This window comes from Narcine bancroftii, chromosome 4 (genome assembly GCF_036971445.1).
Source record: "Narcine bancroftii isolate sNarBan1 chromosome 4, sNarBan1.hap1, whole genome shotgun sequence".
In the NCBI taxonomy this organism is placed as follows: Eukaryota; Metazoa; Chordata; class Chondrichthyes; order Torpediniformes; family Narcinidae; genus Narcine; species Narcine bancroftii.
The window spans coordinates 238,531,974-238,549,997 of NC_091472.1; the positions used below are offsets into that span (position 1 = coordinate 238,531,974).

The window sequence follows — 18,024 nt, forward strand, 5'->3', positions numbered from 1 at the left end:
AGCATCCACAGAAAGCAAAAGGGAATCAATGTTTCGGGACTGAGCCCTTCGTATGCAATGTTTGGCTTCATAGAGCAGTGTACTGAATATAAAAGCATATTGTAGCTCTATAAAACTTTGGTCAGCATCGTGTGTGCATTACCAGTTGCTCTGTTACAGAAAGGAGGTCGAGGCTTTGGAAAGGAATCCGAAGAGATTTACCAGTATTTTGCCTTGTTTATGGGGTTTGAGTTATGGGGAGAAATAGACAAACGGATTATTTTCTCTGGAGTGTAAGAGGCTGAGGGGCAACTTGATAGAGGATTATAAAATCATGTGAGACATTGATAGGGTGGAGAGTCAGAATCTTTTCCCCAGGGGGGAATGCTTTTAAGATGAGGAGGAGGGAGATGTGTGGGGCAAATATTTTACACAAAGAGGGGTGGATGCCTGAAGTGGGCTGCCAGAAGTAGATACAAAAGTAGCATTTAAAAGGTTTCTAGATACACAATGTGAATATGAGGGGATTGGAGGGATGTCTAGCAAGAGCAAGCAGCAGAGTCTGAGTTTGATTTGGACATCATGTTCAGCACACTCCTGTTCCTCTGGCACGCTATGTTACAACAATCATGTTAGTAATGTAGGTGGGAACAAAATTCTGTAAATTGTCTTCCCAAATTCTTCTATGTTATCCTACATAGACATCTCAAAAAAGTTAGTAGACAGTAACTGGGTCATGAACAATCAAACAATATTTTAAGGATATAGCTCTTGCAAGTGCATGAATTATTTGATTGATTTTGGTTAACACAAACTTCATCAGTACTGGAGCACCACAGAACTTGTGTATTTAACCCCCTGCTCTACTCACTTTACACCTACAACTGTGTGGCTCAGTATGACAACACCATTATCGACAAATTTGCTGATGCCACATTAAAAATGGGGGGATGAGTTAGCATACAGGAGGGAGAATGAAAACTTGGCCAAATGGTGTATGAACAGCAACCTCTCATTCAATGTCACCAAAACTAAAGAGCTGATTGTAGACTTTAGGAAGGGAAAATCAGAGGAGTTTGATCCAGTGCTCACTGGGGGATCCGAGGTGGAGAGGGTGAGCAAATTTAAATTCCGGGGAGTCACTATCTCAAAGGACCTTTCCTGGGCCCAAAAAAACTAATTTCATTATGAAGAAAGCACGTCAAAACCTCTACTTCCTCAGGCATTTTTGGAGGTTCGCTATGACATCGGAAACCGTGGCCAACATCTGGAGATGTGTAGTGGAAAGTGTATTGACCGGCTGAATTATGCCCTAGCATGGGGGCTCCAATAGCTTGGAGTGGAAAGCAGTGCAAAAGGTAGTGGACTCAGCCAAGTACATCACAAACAAAACTCTCCCCACTATCAGGAAAATCTACATGGAATGCTGGTATCAGAGAGTTGCAGCAATCATCAAGGATCCACAACACCCAGGACATGCTCTGTTCTCACTGATGTCATCAGGAAAGAGGGACAGGTGCGACAAAACTTGTACCACTAGATTCAGGAACAGTTGCTGCCCCTCCACCATCAGACTCCTCAATGACAGACACAATCAGAGACTCATTTAAGGACTCTTATTTTGCATATTATTTATTAGTGAATCTCAGGATGCCATGTTTATATACTCTGAAAATAAATTTGAACTTGAACTGATCTTGCAAGAGGGAAATCTCAAGTCATCAAGAAAAATTTACAGACTTATTGAAACAATAAGATATTCCCATATTCAAATGCCATTGCTCAAAATTCAAATTTCATCGACAGCACAATAAAATGTTGATAATTTATGGAATATTTAAATATTATTACTTGAATACATGTCAGAAAATTGCAAGCTATATTACCTGTGGCTGGGCAAAATTCGAATTCCTGAATCAGATTGAGGAGCAGACATTGTGGAGATGTGGCTGGAAAATCGACGGCGTCCTCGACTACTGCTGGCCAGATATGCTTCTTGTTCACTAACCACGCTTGGCATGCTTACGGTGTCATCTGAAGACAGAAAGGAAAACCTATTTAAACACTTTTCTATTTTAATAACAGCAATATGGTGCACCAACGACAGCAGATTAAAATGATAAGGCTGGCATGGAACATGCTGAAACTCCCAATAAAAGCAGCACTTCTGTGGGGAGGGTTTAGAAGTTTCAAAATCTGTGCACCTGTTCAACTGTCAATTTGATCCAATAAGGTGATAAATATCAGAATTACATTCCTTCCTATGCAACATCCTTTATTTCAAATGTCGCTAATGAAGATTTCATTAATAAAATTTAGGTTTCATTCATTGCATGATAATCTGCCCATGGCTGGAACAGGGGAATTTAACTCAGAATCCACGAGCCTTTCACATCCAATGAGAAAGGTCCTTCTGTTAGCCATTTCTAATTCATTAATATTCATTTTTCCTTTCCCAGTTTTTAAGCGACAACACATCACTTCCTACTTAACAGGAAGGGTTTATCTCTGAACTGTCTGTTTGCATTCAACTATAAAATTTATAAACATGAGATGAATTTCATTAGTCAATTCATTAGGATGCACTCTTCAGCCAAATAGTTTTTTTTTGTCTGTGTGATCTTAAAGCTACATACTGTAGAAATGTATCGTAGCAACATTGTTCTATTTTACCAAATTACAAATATTGTCTTCAAATAGCTCTTTAATTTAAGAAAATAGCTGAAGAAAATTTCACACAACTTGCATGCACATTTCATAGTAATTAAGGATCTGGACCTGATGGTCGTGATCTCATCAGTGGTCAAAGATTATATAATTTTAGTTACATGTTTAGAGAATAAGACTAGAGCTGTGGATAAGACAAAGCGAGGAAAAGTATCAAATGCTATAGTTTATAGCTACATTTAACACATTCTACCTAAGACCACTTTCTGGCCCATCCCTGTACAGAATGTTTATCATCTGATGAGGGGAAATGGTGATGATTGGCACAGAGGAAGTTAAGTAGCGACAGGGAGTGGAGTCACACCTTAGGTGGTGCAGCTATCTCACAGCTCTAATGATTCAGCATCAATTTTGATGTTGTCTGTGTAGAGTTTGCTTGTCCTACCTGTGATCACATGGGTCTTCCCTGGGTGCTCTAGTTTCCTCCCACATCCATAGAGTTTTCTGTTTGGTTATGATATCTAGTGTAGGTGGATTGCGGGAGAATGGACATGTGTGTGAACAGGTTAGAGGAAAATAACTGGGGTAATAGGATTGGACTAAAAACCGGCATGGGTGATGGGATGAGTGGCCTCCTGCTGTATTGCAAAGATGAAAAGAAATGATTAATGTGTGCAAATTTGGAAATGTATCCAAGCTCATCCACCTTACTGGAAAAAAATGATCCTTTAACAAATATTAAATATTTATTATCTGGTCATCACAATCTGTTTATGGAAACTCCTACTTTAAGATATTAAAAGGCGTTAACACAACAGTGTCGTAGAGCCAGCAACCTGGGCTCGAATCCCATGTTGTATGCAAGGAGTTTGTACATTCTCCTCATGTCTGCATGGGTTTCCTCCCACCCTCCAAAACGTATAGGGTTGTAGGTTGATTGGTGTATTTGGGAGGGCTGGAAGCACACCCTGTTACAGTGCTTCATGTCTAAATTTAAATTAAACAAAAATGGCTGTAAAGAAGTTAAGCGGACACATAAGTGGAATGTATGCACGACATAAAACAAATCTCTCTTACTTTATAATAGACATCAACCACGGTGAACATCCAAATTTCAAACCAGTCTATATGGTACTTGTATTTGTGATATCAAATCCTTAGCATTTGAGGACATTGATTTACTGGCAGAAAAGTTATCTAATAATCCATATTGGCAAGCAACATTTCTTGTATTAGAGTATTTAAAATGGCAATTAAAACATTGAAAGAAGAATGCAGAGCTCATTTTCTGAAATTGAGCAGCCCACTCATTGCTTTATGCGATAAACTCACCCAACAAATTGTGCAACTTGAGGCCATAGAGCCATTGGCAGAACAATTTCAGCGTTCACCCAGCACATACCAATGAGTTATTAGTTTATCATTTTAGGCTGCTGGCTATAATTGTTTTTAATATTAATTTTTCTGATCTATTCTAACACCACTCAAATTAAAGGCTTCTGAGAAGAAATCTTTACTAAACTCAATAATGATCAATAGAAGGAATTCCTACTGTTTCCACTCATGAGCCCGGAGACACTGGGATAGAAATTTCTCAGAGCAGTGAAAAAAACACCAGGGAAGGTTGCACTGGGACACCCGCAACAAACACAATCAATATTCCATTGCTGTTGGAGCAAAGTTGTGCAGGAGGAGTTGGGGTTGGAGGTTGAGGGTGTCTCCAACAACTTTTACTGCAATATTTTTGATCATTAACATCAGCAGGATTTGGACAAACCTAATCATTGTGGCTCAGTATCGTACCACTTGCATTTATGCATTGTATCGGAGAAATAAAGCGGAAAAAAAATAAAGCAAGAAAAACAGAAAGCAATTGCATTTTGGACTAAGAGCCAAATATGTGTTAACATAAAAATTATGTAAAATGTTCTAATATTACAGGCATACCCTGTATAACAAGGTTTCAAAAAGCACAGGTTTGAAATTTCTGACCTGCAGTTTTAAATTTTGCAAAGTTAAAATTTTATTGTTGTTGCTATTTAAACCACCTCATGATACTTTCCAAGACTCTAGTTTAAAACATTTGAAATATAGGCACTGAGCTGTGAAATAGAGAGAGTTAAGTGGCTGTGTTGAAAGTTATTGCTGCCCCTGCTGTGATCAGACTCCCTGAACTATCCCGCAGCTTCACACTGATGGGAATCTGTTTGTATGGAGGGGAACCCTGGAATTTGCTGTGGAATAGAGAGAGTTAAGTGGCTGTGTTGAAAGTTATTGCTGCCCCTGCTGTGATCTGACTCCCTGAACTATCCCGCAGCTTCACACTGATGGGAATCTGTTTGTATGGAGGGGAACCCTGGAATTTGCTGTGGAATAGAGAGAGTTAAGTGGCTGTGTTGAAAGTTATTGCTGTCCACGCTGTGATTGGACTCCCTGAACAATCCGTGATGGTACCAATCTAACTTTGGTGAAAGTCTCTCGTGGACGATTTGATGCAAATCTACATTAGACAAATATTGACTTAAATAAAAGATGTTCACATATTGCCAATAAATATCGAATTAGAATGTATTATCTTAAAGTGCATTGTAATAATGCTTGAACAGTGCAGTTTTCCATAACACTGAATTTATTTAGAGCTTAATAACTGTGTGTACAGGGTATGTCTGTATTCATCAGGCTCTGCATAATGATGAATCAGAATTAAAACTGCCTGCGTAAATGTGAAGCTTTAATAATTGTATTACAAATAATTTAAAGAATGGAAATAATGTGAAATATAAAGGTGAATTCAACATTCCAACAGGCACCATTCAAAAACGATTTCAACTTAGACCTTATAATGTATCAAACAGAAACTGCAGCTTATGCTTTTTCATAGCTCTAAATTATGATGGTTGAAATGGAAAAATAAACAAAGGATGAATAAACTGGCACGTGCAGTCTGCTAAAGCAATTAGCATGCAAATTGAACTGAAGCTGTTAATGACAAATGCTCACTTTCACCATCCTCCTCATCAGTCCTGCTTAGTGTGTCCTGAGAGGCCTGATGAGAAGGTTGGCTATCCTGCTCCCACACAGTGCCTGTCCCCGTGTTTGAACGAGACATGGTGGCCAGACTCAAGCGGTAAGCTGATGTGGAAGTTCCCACAGTGCTGATGGAAGGTTTGCCTTGGTATGCTGCAAAGATATAATGAACAAGTTATGTGAGACAAATATGACAGTGCAAGTTTCTGATTAGAGTCTTACTACTTTCATCAACTGCAAGCAGTAACAGGCGTCTTGCACAAGAAATTAGAATCAGTAGAAAATACTGATAAAATGTCAATCATTTTGTAGAGGGTGGTAGAAAATGCAAAGTTAAACCAGTTTGCATTTGAGATTAAGACTAGATGCTTTTGCCTAGGTTACTGGGAAATCTTAGGAGCTGAAACATGACTTGAGTCCAAACCACAAGGCCATGTTACTGCTTAATCCAGTTGGGCAAATTTATTCAGTTCTGTGCTAAGCAGTTAGAAACCACCCAATAAGAATTCATTTTGCTCACCACCTAATCAGAAAATTCAAGGATAGCAGTTGAGCAGAAGTCGGTGGCGTAGACTATCCAGCTCTCAATGCAGAGGATGCACAATGATGTGCAATTTGTAAGGCAATGAAATTTGATAAAAATGGTGAAGAAAATGAACATGTATTTTAAAGAAACAATACATGTGAAAAATTAGTGATACTAAACTGCATTCACATACCATTAATGCTGGGAGGCTGTAAAAATATACTTGGCGGAGCTGAAGCACAATTCCATTCTTTTAACAATTTAATGTTCAACAATAGATTTGAATGTATAAGAAGGAAATGTAGATTAGATTATAAAATTTTATGTCACATTAATAGTCTGTGTTGATCTTTTTTCCCCAGTATTTTTAACTTCTTTTACAAAATTGGTTCACACTAACACAGAGCAACAAACATGAACAATTCTGCAATCTTGCTGCAGTGCAAGAAAACTGCTTCTTATGCAAAATGTTCATCACTAATGCTGGTCTGAACTTGCAAAGCCAGATAAGAAAATCTTCCACAAAACACTCTTGATGCACAATGGTCAAAGAGTACATTAATGGATCGTGTAGTCAATGTGATGAAGTCACCCGAAAGCAAACAAGTGTACAGGGATAGAATAAAATAATGTACCAGCTCTGCTTAATAGATCTGCCTAGCCTCCACATAGAAGATGAGGTCGTAACTTAAGAAGACAAACAGAAAAAAATTCAACAAAACTAAAGCAAAAACAATAAACTGCTGGAGGAACTTAGCGGGTCAGGCAGCATCCATGGGGGTTGACGTTTCAGGTTGAAACCCTACTTCAGGACTGTCTCTCTCGTGTCTCAACAGGACTAGTACCAGATACCTTCCCCAAATGTTATGTCAGCAACATTACCTGACAACATCTGCCATATTTACAAATCCCTTGCTCTCCCTCACATATTCTTACCGCTCTGAAACTGCATTCATGTATACCTACACTTCAACTAGGTTCCATCGAATACTTTGTCCATGTGCATCTTTTAAGAGAAATCAAATCAGTGGAACATGAACATAGTCGCTCAGGTGAGGATACAAAGTCAATATTATTGCAGCTATCAGTGACCAACAGTCATTACATCAAAACAACAGATACTAGTCACTGTGAAAATGAATGACAGTGCAGGTCATGGTGACAGAAACATCAATCAGTTGTTTGATACATAAATAAACAGCACATTAAGAAACATTTAAATGAAAGATGAGAATAAGCCATGGCCATAAAAGATACAAGCATGTTTGACATCACCAACTTCTGATCTGGAGGTCATTTAATTGCACGTTTGCTACAGATGATATCGGTACAACTTTTCCTGCAGAGGTTGGTCAACAGCAAGCACATTGCTATAGTCTGTAGATATTGTGTGATTCATGCATGTGTCTTGTGCATTACCTCAACTGTGTATTTGAGCTCTTTAAATTAAGCTTATATGAAGCCATAAAGCAAAAACCTGCATTGCCAAACTTGTGCTTTTATAAGACTCAGGTATGAAATGATTAAAAGTCCTTGGAGTCATAAAATGCAGCAAGCTAGAATTCAGCCTAGCAGTAAACAAATCCTGGGCTAGTTCTCCGATAAGAAAAATACTTCTGTGATAAAGGTGCCACTAATCTCATGGAGTGCAATATCACAGAATTGGAGTCAATGCATAAACATAGATAAAAGTTATTAAAATAAATGCATTTGTATGTTAATTCAACCCATAGCAATCACTTCTACTTTGTTATCAACATAATTCCAAGACCTAGATTACATGCATGGTGAATGAACTGTCAGTTTTATTGCTAAGTACAGTAATTTACAAAAGGCAAGTTTGGGTGCTTAGTTTACCATTACCTGATCCGCTATGGACTGCTTCCTTCAGGATTTTTAGTTCGCTATTAAACTCAGCGACAAGTGAACTCTTGCTGAGTGGCCTTGGAATAAATCGGCGCTCCAGCTGGTCTATAATGTGATGCCGAGCAGTTACTTCCTCATGATTTTCTGCTGGTTGACTTAACAGCTAGAAGAATCCAAAGAACAAGGGCTATTATAAATTGCCTTCAGTTTGTTATCACCTTTTTTTAAACACCATTATCTTCATCTTTTACATTCTCCCCATGGGATATCAAGAGATACCATCTGGAATCAGCTAGATAATAGCGTAATTCATTCACCTACAAAGTTCTGAAGCTTTGCAGAAGGATTAGCTGATCTAGCCTTTAATTTTTCCTCATCTCCTGAAAAGGAGACCATAATATGGATTTATTTGTCTGAGTGTTAGCCTAGAAAGGAATGAGTACGCCCTTTCAAACTGCCATGTAAAATGGGGTTAACCAGGCAATTGGCCTGGTGAGTGTACTGACAATAACCATAACAGCAGTGCAAGTATAAGACAGCTTTAATAAACTAATATGTACACTAAGAGGTCTTGTCTCTCTGCAAGACAAACCTGGAAGGCTAGACTGTAGCTCTGGACTGCTTTACATACAAGGTCACCGGGATGACCCCTGATGACCTAGTGGTGTAATTACATATCACCACAGTTAGTGCCCCAGTTAAGAAAGGGTCTGACCCAGTCAAAACTGTCGGAATCCAACCGGGTCCCTGACCTACCTCAGAGGTAGTCAGGGAACCCAGTTATACTTACCTAGATTGTGCCCACAGGTGATTTGAAAACGAAAATGGCCAACCCGCTTATCCTGGTGATGTCAATGCTTGCAAGCGTGCATCATTGGGCAGCCAGCATCAAACATCCAGCCGTTCTTCCGGTGAGTATGTGACGTGTCATTGCGGGGGCGGGATCCCCCTTAAATTGCCAGGTTGGCGATTTAATGGGTTGATTTCCCTACAATTTAAAAGGTGCTTCCAGCACCTTTGCCCCAGTAATCACTCCTGGGTCCCAGGAGGGCTAACCAGGTGCTGAAGTTTAAAAGATGCTAGTACTGTAGTCTTACCTGCTGATTTGGCTAGAGGCGTGACAGCAATAAATCTTTTGTGATTCATCCCTTTAACAAATCAGCCCAACTCTCATCACATGTAACACTTTAATTTGAAATTAATGCTGTTGAGGATAGGCAAGCTTGCAGGCTCCGAAAGCTTTTAGCTGCATTTGCAGCTTTTGATAATATCAGCCTGGAGCAGTTTGTTCAATCATGGTAAAGGAGAATATTAATTGTTGTAAAATCTTTTTTCATTCAAAAATAACACCATCACAAAAGATTGCTGAATTCTATAAGCCACTTGGGTTCACAGCAATTTGATTTCCTGTGATCTCTTGTGACATGCGACAACAAAATTGAATTTAAGTCACTGGCTAGTTGCATGACTCACAGCGGGGTTTGCATTCAGCAATGTGCAATCGAGTCGGAGGAGGTTCTTCAAAATTAAGGCAACTTTTGGTCTGTATTTCGGAAGGCCAGACGATATGGAAATTTAAGGCATCATGACAATTTCCAAAGTGACAATGAAAAGACCAAATAATTATATAAATATATACCTTGCACTGGATAAAAGGGCGCAGCAGGATAAAGATAGGTATTCTTGTTCTTACTATAAAGTCTATGAAATCCCACATGGCAAGTCCTCCAACCTTCCGCAAAGCCATTTCTTTAACTTGCAAACTGAGCTTGTACCACTGGCTCCCCAAATGATGTTCAAAGCACACAAGGATCACCTTCAATGCTAAGGTAGACAGAACAATTCACAAAGTAGAAAAATGTCAATAAGCCTTATTAATAATTAATTTTATCTGGATATTTTACACAGGATTAATAACAGTTAATTGGGTTAAAATAAGGGAATAAATAAATAAATATTACTATATTAAAAAGTAATAAAATTAAAAGCATATTTTTTCTATCAACTGCTCAAATGATGCACCATTAAAAAAACACATCATCCAGCACTAAATTTATACAATTTATTTCAGCCAGCCTTGGCATCAGTCCTATTTCTTTTTATAATCATTGCCATTTTGTTTCTTTTCTGAGTTTCTATTTACATGGAACTATTGCAATGTCAATTCATAAGGCACAGCTGGGTAGTTACATCCCAAATTTAAATCAGCTTCAATTTGAAAATATCTCACCAGTGAAATGGCAATAAACATCTCAATCTGATTCATAGAGAGAGATAAACTCTGCTTGAAGCACATCTTTTGTTGTCTACTGTTAAAACTATGCTCTCTCACATTACCCAAGTAAGCTGCCTGGCTTGTAGATTCTGTTAATCCTTCCCGTCGTAGATCCTTCCCAGCATCCCCCGGAGTTGAACAGTGTGCAGGAGAGTTCTCTAGCATGAAGTTTTTGCTGCGGGAAGTACTGATGATTCGTGGCGGGAGAAGGATATTGATTACGGTCTGCAACAGCAGGAAAACCTCGAGCTGCTCCAAGTTAGGGCTATCTATACCAGAGAGGAATAGATCTATGTCATTTTAGAAAGTGAGAGAATCACATCACTATTCATGTCACCCTTTAATTTTGAATCTGAAAAGTACCAGCTGATAAAAAGATAAGCAAGTAAATCTGCAGATACTAGGGTCTTGTGCAACACCCAAAAATGCTGGAGAAACTAAGCAGGTCACACAGCATCCAGAGGAAGTAAAAGGCAGTCAGACTTTCAGGCCTGAGCCCTTTGTCAGGAATCTGGAAAAACAGGTTGACACCTGAATAAAAAGGTGGAGAGGGGGAGGAGGGAGAAAGAGGTAGAAAGAGGAGCACAGGATACAGGTAGGAGGGTAGAAGAGAGAAGAGGATTGAGCAGTAGCTTTAATCAGAGAAGAAAGGGGTGGGTATCTGGAAGAAAGCAGATAGTTGGATAGGGTAAGAGACTGGGGGAAGGGGTTTACCATATAAAGAATTTTCACAGATAAATTTAAAAGAAATTGCTACCCATTGCCTTTATCCCTCTTCAGATTACAGACACCTATAAATATTAACAATCTTCCACAAATATGATTAGTTCAACCTCCCCACATCTATCAGATATCAATGTTTCACAAGAACATTGGCTGCCAGTTTCATACAGAGGGCAACTTAAGAGAATTGCTTTGGAAAAGGGCAAGTGATCACTTCTATTGATACTCATGCAATGATACTCAATTAAATGATCCAACATCGACTTATACTTCAAGCCCATAGAACTCGATTACTGGGAGTGGGCCATCCTGATTCTTTATAATCGAAATGATGCGGGGAAAGACCATAGGTTTATGCGAAATGCTCTGTCAATTGGTTCTCATCAACACCATTCATTACAAATACAGTTGAGATATGATTATTATATTGAGTAATTTTGCACATTTCCAACTAATGGACAAAATTGACTTGTAGGAGGTGTACAAAAAAAAGGAATACATTTAGAAACAACCTCAAGTTAATTTTCTTCCACTGAAAGGTTGTCTGATTTTCACAAATTCTACAAGCTAAGAAACACGATTCTAGTTCTTAGTGGTAAGATGCTTACGAAAACTCACTTGTAAATATAATCATAACACTGACCTTTGCTCCCAGTTCCAACTGTTAGAACAAATGGGATCAAAAGATTCAAAAGCATCCCCTCCCTTCTTTCTTGATTAGTGAATGGTGAAATCACGTGGCTTAATGGGAAATCTTCTTTCAAAGCCTTTCATTGAAAAGAAATCCTTTGTTTAGAATTCAACAGCATTTCAATGTGTTCTGTCACGGCATACATTTTCTTATGGTTTTTGAATTAAAAAGTCCAGGGTGATACAGTAGTTTGTAAATTATAAGATATTTGAAATGCTTAATATCTGCAGCAGATCAAGATAAAAGTATTGATTCAAAATATAAATGATTGATATAAAATATAAATGATATAAAATATAAATGATTGCTTTAACAAACATTTTAGAAAATAATTCTGGGAAAACACATCAAGAAATCTGAAAAGTAGGATCTGAGAAACACTGCATATTCTTTATGCATAGATGCATTAGCATCTATGGGGGTAATGTCATTGAACAGGAAATTGATCAGAACCTAACTTTTAAAGATGGTCAATGTGCTTTCTTTCACTGAGTAGGGCATTGAGTACAAAGGTTGGGATAACATAATTCAGCTAAGCAAGTTGGTGGCAAGACCACCCTTGTGCAGTTCTGGTTGCCCAGCTGTAGGAAGGATAACATTAAGTTGCAGAAGAGATTTTCCAGGGTATTATCAAAATACCCGGACTTGAGTTAGGGGTAGGGTATGAGGCAGTCTAGGTCTTTATTCTCTGGAGAATTGCAGGCTGAGGAGTGACCTTATGGAGGCATGGATAAAGTCATGGTAGATGATTCCAGAACTAGAGGGTTTAAGGTAAAAAGGCAGTGTTAGAGGGGCATTTTTTTTTTAATCACCCAAGTAGACCCATATGTGGAATGAGCTGCCAGAGGAAGCTACAGAAGTGGATATAATTAAGACATCAAAAAAGACATTTAGACATATACAAATAGGACAAATTTAAAAGGATATGAGCAGAAAGCAGAGAGACAGCATTCCCTCATAGGGTCCTTCTGCTCAGGGTTCCACACAGGTTTTAAACGGCCTGTTAAATGACGGTGTTTTATTTAAAATCCTGTGACCATAGGGTCTGTGCCCAAGATGGTGGTGCCTGCAATCAGCAGCTCCCAAGAGGGGTTGCAGACTCTGGGGGAACAGTGGACTAGCACAAGGCACCAGTAATGGGAGAACACTTCCCGATGAGGAGAAGCAGAGGAAATGATCCTACAGGACAGTGATGGACCAGAGAGGTGCTCTATGGCTGAAGGATACACACAGACTGTGGGCTTCTGTTGATTTGAGGTCAAAAGGCTCACACCTGTGGGTTGCTGGAGACTGGCTCATAAGAATCAGGTATCAGAACCAGGGTTCAAGAAGATAGTGAGAGCAACGAGGGCTCCTGAAAGATCCTGGGCGCTGAAGGGTTCTCATTATGTCAGAGGTTTGGATCTGGGCTCAGGCTGCTGATGGCTTGAACTTAACTGGAGTCTTGTGCAGCTGGAGATGAATCCACAGACACTCAGAAACTCTAGGTGGACTCTTTTGATTTTCTTTCTCTGACTGTAAGGAGTGGTGGGCAATGCTAATGGTGAATCTTTGTCTGCCTTATGAGAGACAAAGATTTTGTGCAATATGACATCTGTTTTATTACATGACAATAAATAATATCTGATCTGAAATGCAATGAAATGGAAGTAGTCCAGAATGCCAACTTGATTAACATAGAAGAGTTAGGCCTGTTCCATTCAGTATGGTGTATGACTCTATTGGAGACTGAAGGGAGACCGAAATGAGGTTTATAAAAGCAAGGGGTATAGACATAGAGACTTCATCCTAGGATGGGGGAAAACTAGAGAACTGATACACTCTATCAATGACTCTAAAGACTGAGTGAGGCTTTAATACACATTAGATTTCAGATGGCCCAACTCCATGTGCTCGAATGAATGGAAGGGGGCAGGGAGGTCTCGACCTTTATGGCCAGGTCATAGGGGGAGGGGTTACATGGGGTCGAGTCAGCAGTGGACGAGCCAGCCACTTATACAGAGAGCAGAAACAGTATATACATATCACCACAAGAACAAAGGTTTAATGTGAGAGAGGAGAGATTTCAAGGTTTCTGATGGGCAGGCTTTCAAACTCTGTGGTTATTTGGAACAAGCTGCCAGAGTGGTAGAGCTGGGTTCAGTTATGAATTTGGACAGGTATCTACATTTTGAAAGGAGTATAGGGGCACAGAGTTTACATATGCAAATGGCATTACTGTAGACAGTAATCACAGATAGTGAGGTCTAGTTGGGCCAAAGGGCCAATTATGGGTGTTTTACAAATTCTGCGACTCTACCAACCTCCAAGTCTTTGGTAATTGGGAAGCAACCAACACAGTTGCAAGGTGAAGGTGTCAACTTTATTCACACAGCATCCAAGGTCAGCATTCAACCTAGTTCTCTGGTGTTGTGCAGCAAAAGCTCTACTAACCGTGCCAGTCTGCCATCGATATGGACATATCTGCAGCAGCCAATTCTATTTCTTGTGATTTCTCAGCTTGAATGTCAACAAAAGGCTGAATTTTTTTGAACTGCAAATCCAGACTAACAAAAATACAATTTTATTGGATCATGCTGGAAACACTCAGGAGGTAGGCAACCTCTGAGGGGTAAAAAGAGAAAAAAGGAATTAACTTTGTAGCTGAATTAAGAAAAGTTAGAAATCAAACATGGTAATGAGGAGTAGTAGAGAGAGAGAGAGAACAAAGAGAATGCCTGTGAAGGGGTGGGAAGAGGAGCACCTGAATTTTGATTCTGGTTATAGATTTGCCGACACTAGATGCAACTATGTTATGTAGGACTAAATGCTAATATCCTTTATTCCACTCCTGAGACTTGCTATCTAGACTCTGCAGGGTTACCAAGAGAATGGGCATTTTTTGGGTTATCAAGTAGCTGCCCTCTCTCCTCAGTGTTTTGCTGATAGACCCCACAGAGACAATTCCAAAACAAAGGAGAAAAGAGATGAAAATGGTAAGAACTAATGCTTATTGTGAGGGTCAGTCTGGGAAAGCAAAGAACTTCAGAACCTGGCACCGTGAAAAGAAAGCAGTGAGAACTAACGCAGGTAGAGAGACTGTCATTTTTGGATCAAATTGAATTGTGGGTCATTTGAAATTGCTGATGGGTGCTATGTGCTTACTTGGAAAAAGAAATGTTGTCCCTCTAGTTTCCATTGGACTTTAATGGGAAGTATAAAAGGCAAAATTGGGATAAAGAATCAAGGTGACTGGAAACTGAAAAGATGGCATGACATTTGTACATTGAACAAATATGTATTGATTATCTACTAATATCATTCAATTTGTACCAGATGCTGTATAACCTTGGAATTCCAGTACCTGCAATAATTCGCTTCACCAGTTGGATTTGCGCGGTTCTAGCAGCGTTCTCTCTGCTCATTTCCTCTGTTCTGCATTTCTTTGTCAATATACATAACCTCCAGACAAGCATTCACCTACTTCTCTTAGTCGAAACTGCCATCACCACACTTGTATTCATTCATTCCTGGACTATATCACTTTAGTCTCACCAACACTCTGCAACTTGAAAAAAGTTTGATTTCTTACTTTTTCTATGTCCTGATGATAGATCAACAAACTTAAAAATTAATTCTGTTTCTCTTTCCACTGACCCTGTTTGATCTGCTGAGTAATGTCGCCATTCTCTGTTTTTAATTCAAATTTACAACTTCGGTACTTTTGTTTGTTTTTTGATGAACTTAACTGGTTACCTGTTTCAAGATGGGTGAATTCTTTCCTTTGACAATTCCTCAGAAAATAAAACTTAAGCAAATAATTAAAATGGGCAAAAAATTCTCACGTCACTTTCTTTCTTCAAGTATTTAACATTTTGTTTCAGTTATCCATTAGTAGATCACTGCTTGAATAATATTCAGTGGGCAGGAAATCTACGTTTGGTTCACCCAATCATTGGATGCAACTTGCATGGAACTGGAAGAATTGCATAAATGTCCACACAAGTGTTTTTCTCCAGGGTGTCAGTCATGTTTATAATAACAATTGAATGGCCCTGTTGTAACGATATGGTTGTATGTACCGGCTGGCCCGCTCTCCTGATGACATCCTTTCCTAAACTCCTCCCATGTGACCCAGGCCATAAGGGTCAAGTCCCCTCTTCCTCTCCTCATTTTCCTAGCCTTAACCCAGGCCAGCAATCTTTAGTGTAATAAAGCCTATTGTTCCCCTCAGTCTTTGTCTGTGCATTATTGGGGCAACTGGTAGCGCCCAATAATTTATTACACTAGATTTTGAAAATCTCCAGTAATGGAGAAATTGCTGCGCCCTGAACAGCTAGAAGTAGAACCCCAACTCCCGGGTGGACCCGAACCCTTCGAACAGTGGGTGAACTGCTTTAATAATTTCCTCAACGCCACCGCTGAAGTGGTCGATTCCGACGAAAAGAAGTTGAAGATCCTGCAGGCGCGAGTCAGCCAGAGGGCCTACCAGGCCATCCAGAGCAACGCGACCTACGTTGATGCCATGGCCGAGCTACAGTCGCTGTACAAGCCATGGGTGAACGGTTTACTCCCGTTACCTGCTGGCTTCCAGAAAACAACAGCCTGGTTAGTCCACTGAGGAGTTCATCTGTTCTTTGGTCACACTGGGAAAAGACTGTCTGGGGAACCCCACGGCCTTGATATCATTGACCCAGTGCGTGGAAGACCTGATCCAGGACGCCTGTGTGTCGGAGTTGAGGTTGGACTATATCCGACAGCGTCTCCTTGAAGAGAATCAACTCCCGCTAAAAAAGGCCATCAACCTGGTCAGGACTCTAGACTCGGCCCAGTGCCACGCAGTGTCGATTGCGGGCAGAAGAGGGCCTACTGTGTACATTCCACCACGGGGGCCGCCATTCTGGGACTCAGCGTCAGGGTTAAAGACCCAACCATGGCTGCGGTGACACCAGCATCGCCACGATGCAACTTCTGCGGGCAGGCTAGGCACTCGAGACATCTCTGCCCCGCGAAAGGAACCACCTGCTTGGGCTGCGGGAAGAAGGGCCACTACCAGAAAGTCTGCAAGTCCAGAACCCTGTCCATGAGAAGCGCGGCGTGTGTGCCCGAGGAGCTTCCGGTGCCGACAGTGTGCGCGGTAAGGGGGGGGCGCCATCTTACCCGCTCCCAACCTCTATGCCGTGGCTTACCCCTACGATGACATCACTTCCACCTGCCACAACTCCACTTCATCCTTCTTCTCCGACAAGGGCTGCATGGTCAACATGGAGGTCGCCATCTTGGACGTGCCTCCCCACCGACAACAACGGTGACGAGATGCCTGTATTGGCATCAATCACCATGGATCAAGCCAGCCCCCACCCGACCACGAACTCCATGATGCAGATCGAGGTGAATTGGTGTAAGACAAACTGCTTCTTTGACAGCAGCAGTACAGAAAGCTTTGTCCACCCCGACGTGGTCCGTAGACTCTCCCTTCCCGTCACAACAAACTTGTATCCGGGGGTACTGTGTAGCGTCTCCAATGGTGTCGGGGGGGGGGGGGGGGTGAAATGTTACAATGATTTTGTATCGTTCATTATGTCTCAGCTGTGCGCCGATCCTCCTGGGCCTTGACTTCCAGAGTCAGTTCAGGAGTTTGACGATGGTGTTCAGGGGCCCCCAACCGCCACTGACTGTCCACAACCCCCAGCTCTCGGACTCTACTCCCCAACCAGACACCCAGTCTCCGGCAGCGTCCTGCAGTCCCACCACCCTGTGGATGGCCCCTCCATCCTTATTCGCGAACATCGTTCCGGTCTGCAAACCGATCGCCACCAAGGGTAGGCACTATAGCACTGAGGATATGGAGTTCATCCGGGCTGAGGTTAAGCGACTCCTGGCGGAGGGGAATCATAACCCCTAGCACTAGTCCCTGGAGGGCACAGGTCCTTGTGGTCAGAGGGCCGAGCAAGCCCCAGATGGTGATCGACTATAGTCAAATCATCAACCTCTTCATCCAGTTGGACGCGTACCCGCTAGTCTGGATAGCCGACTTGGTCAATAAGGTCGTGTAATAGAGTTTTTTCAACCATTGACCTCAAGTCGGTTTACCATCAACTCCCCCTCCGTCCAAGCGATCGAATCTACACGGGATTCGAGGACGACAGAAAACTATTCCACTTCCTGCGGGTGCCTTTTGGTGTTACTAATGATGTCTCTGCTTTTCAGAGGGTTATGGATCGGATGGTGGAGGAGCACAAGCTGATGGCAACGTTCCCATATCTCGATAATGTCACCATCTGCGGCCAC

General features: G+C 40.9%; 1 protein-coding gene across 1 annotated transcript in view; it reads right to left on the reverse strand.

Moving 5' to 3' along the window:
* LOC138761753 (protein unc-80 homolog) overlaps positions 1–18,024 on the reverse strand; it is a 335,004-nt gene that overhangs the window by 22,961 nt on the left and 294,019 nt on the right. The window contains 6 exon segments of the mRNA XM_069934449.1: positions 1,866–2,013; positions 5,647–5,826; positions 8,063–8,228; positions 9,705–9,889; positions 10,403–10,609; positions 11,707–11,830. Coding sequence (XP_069790550.1) covers positions 1,866–2,013; positions 5,647–5,826; positions 8,063–8,228; positions 9,705–9,889; positions 10,403–10,609; positions 11,707–11,830 — 1,010 coding nt within the window.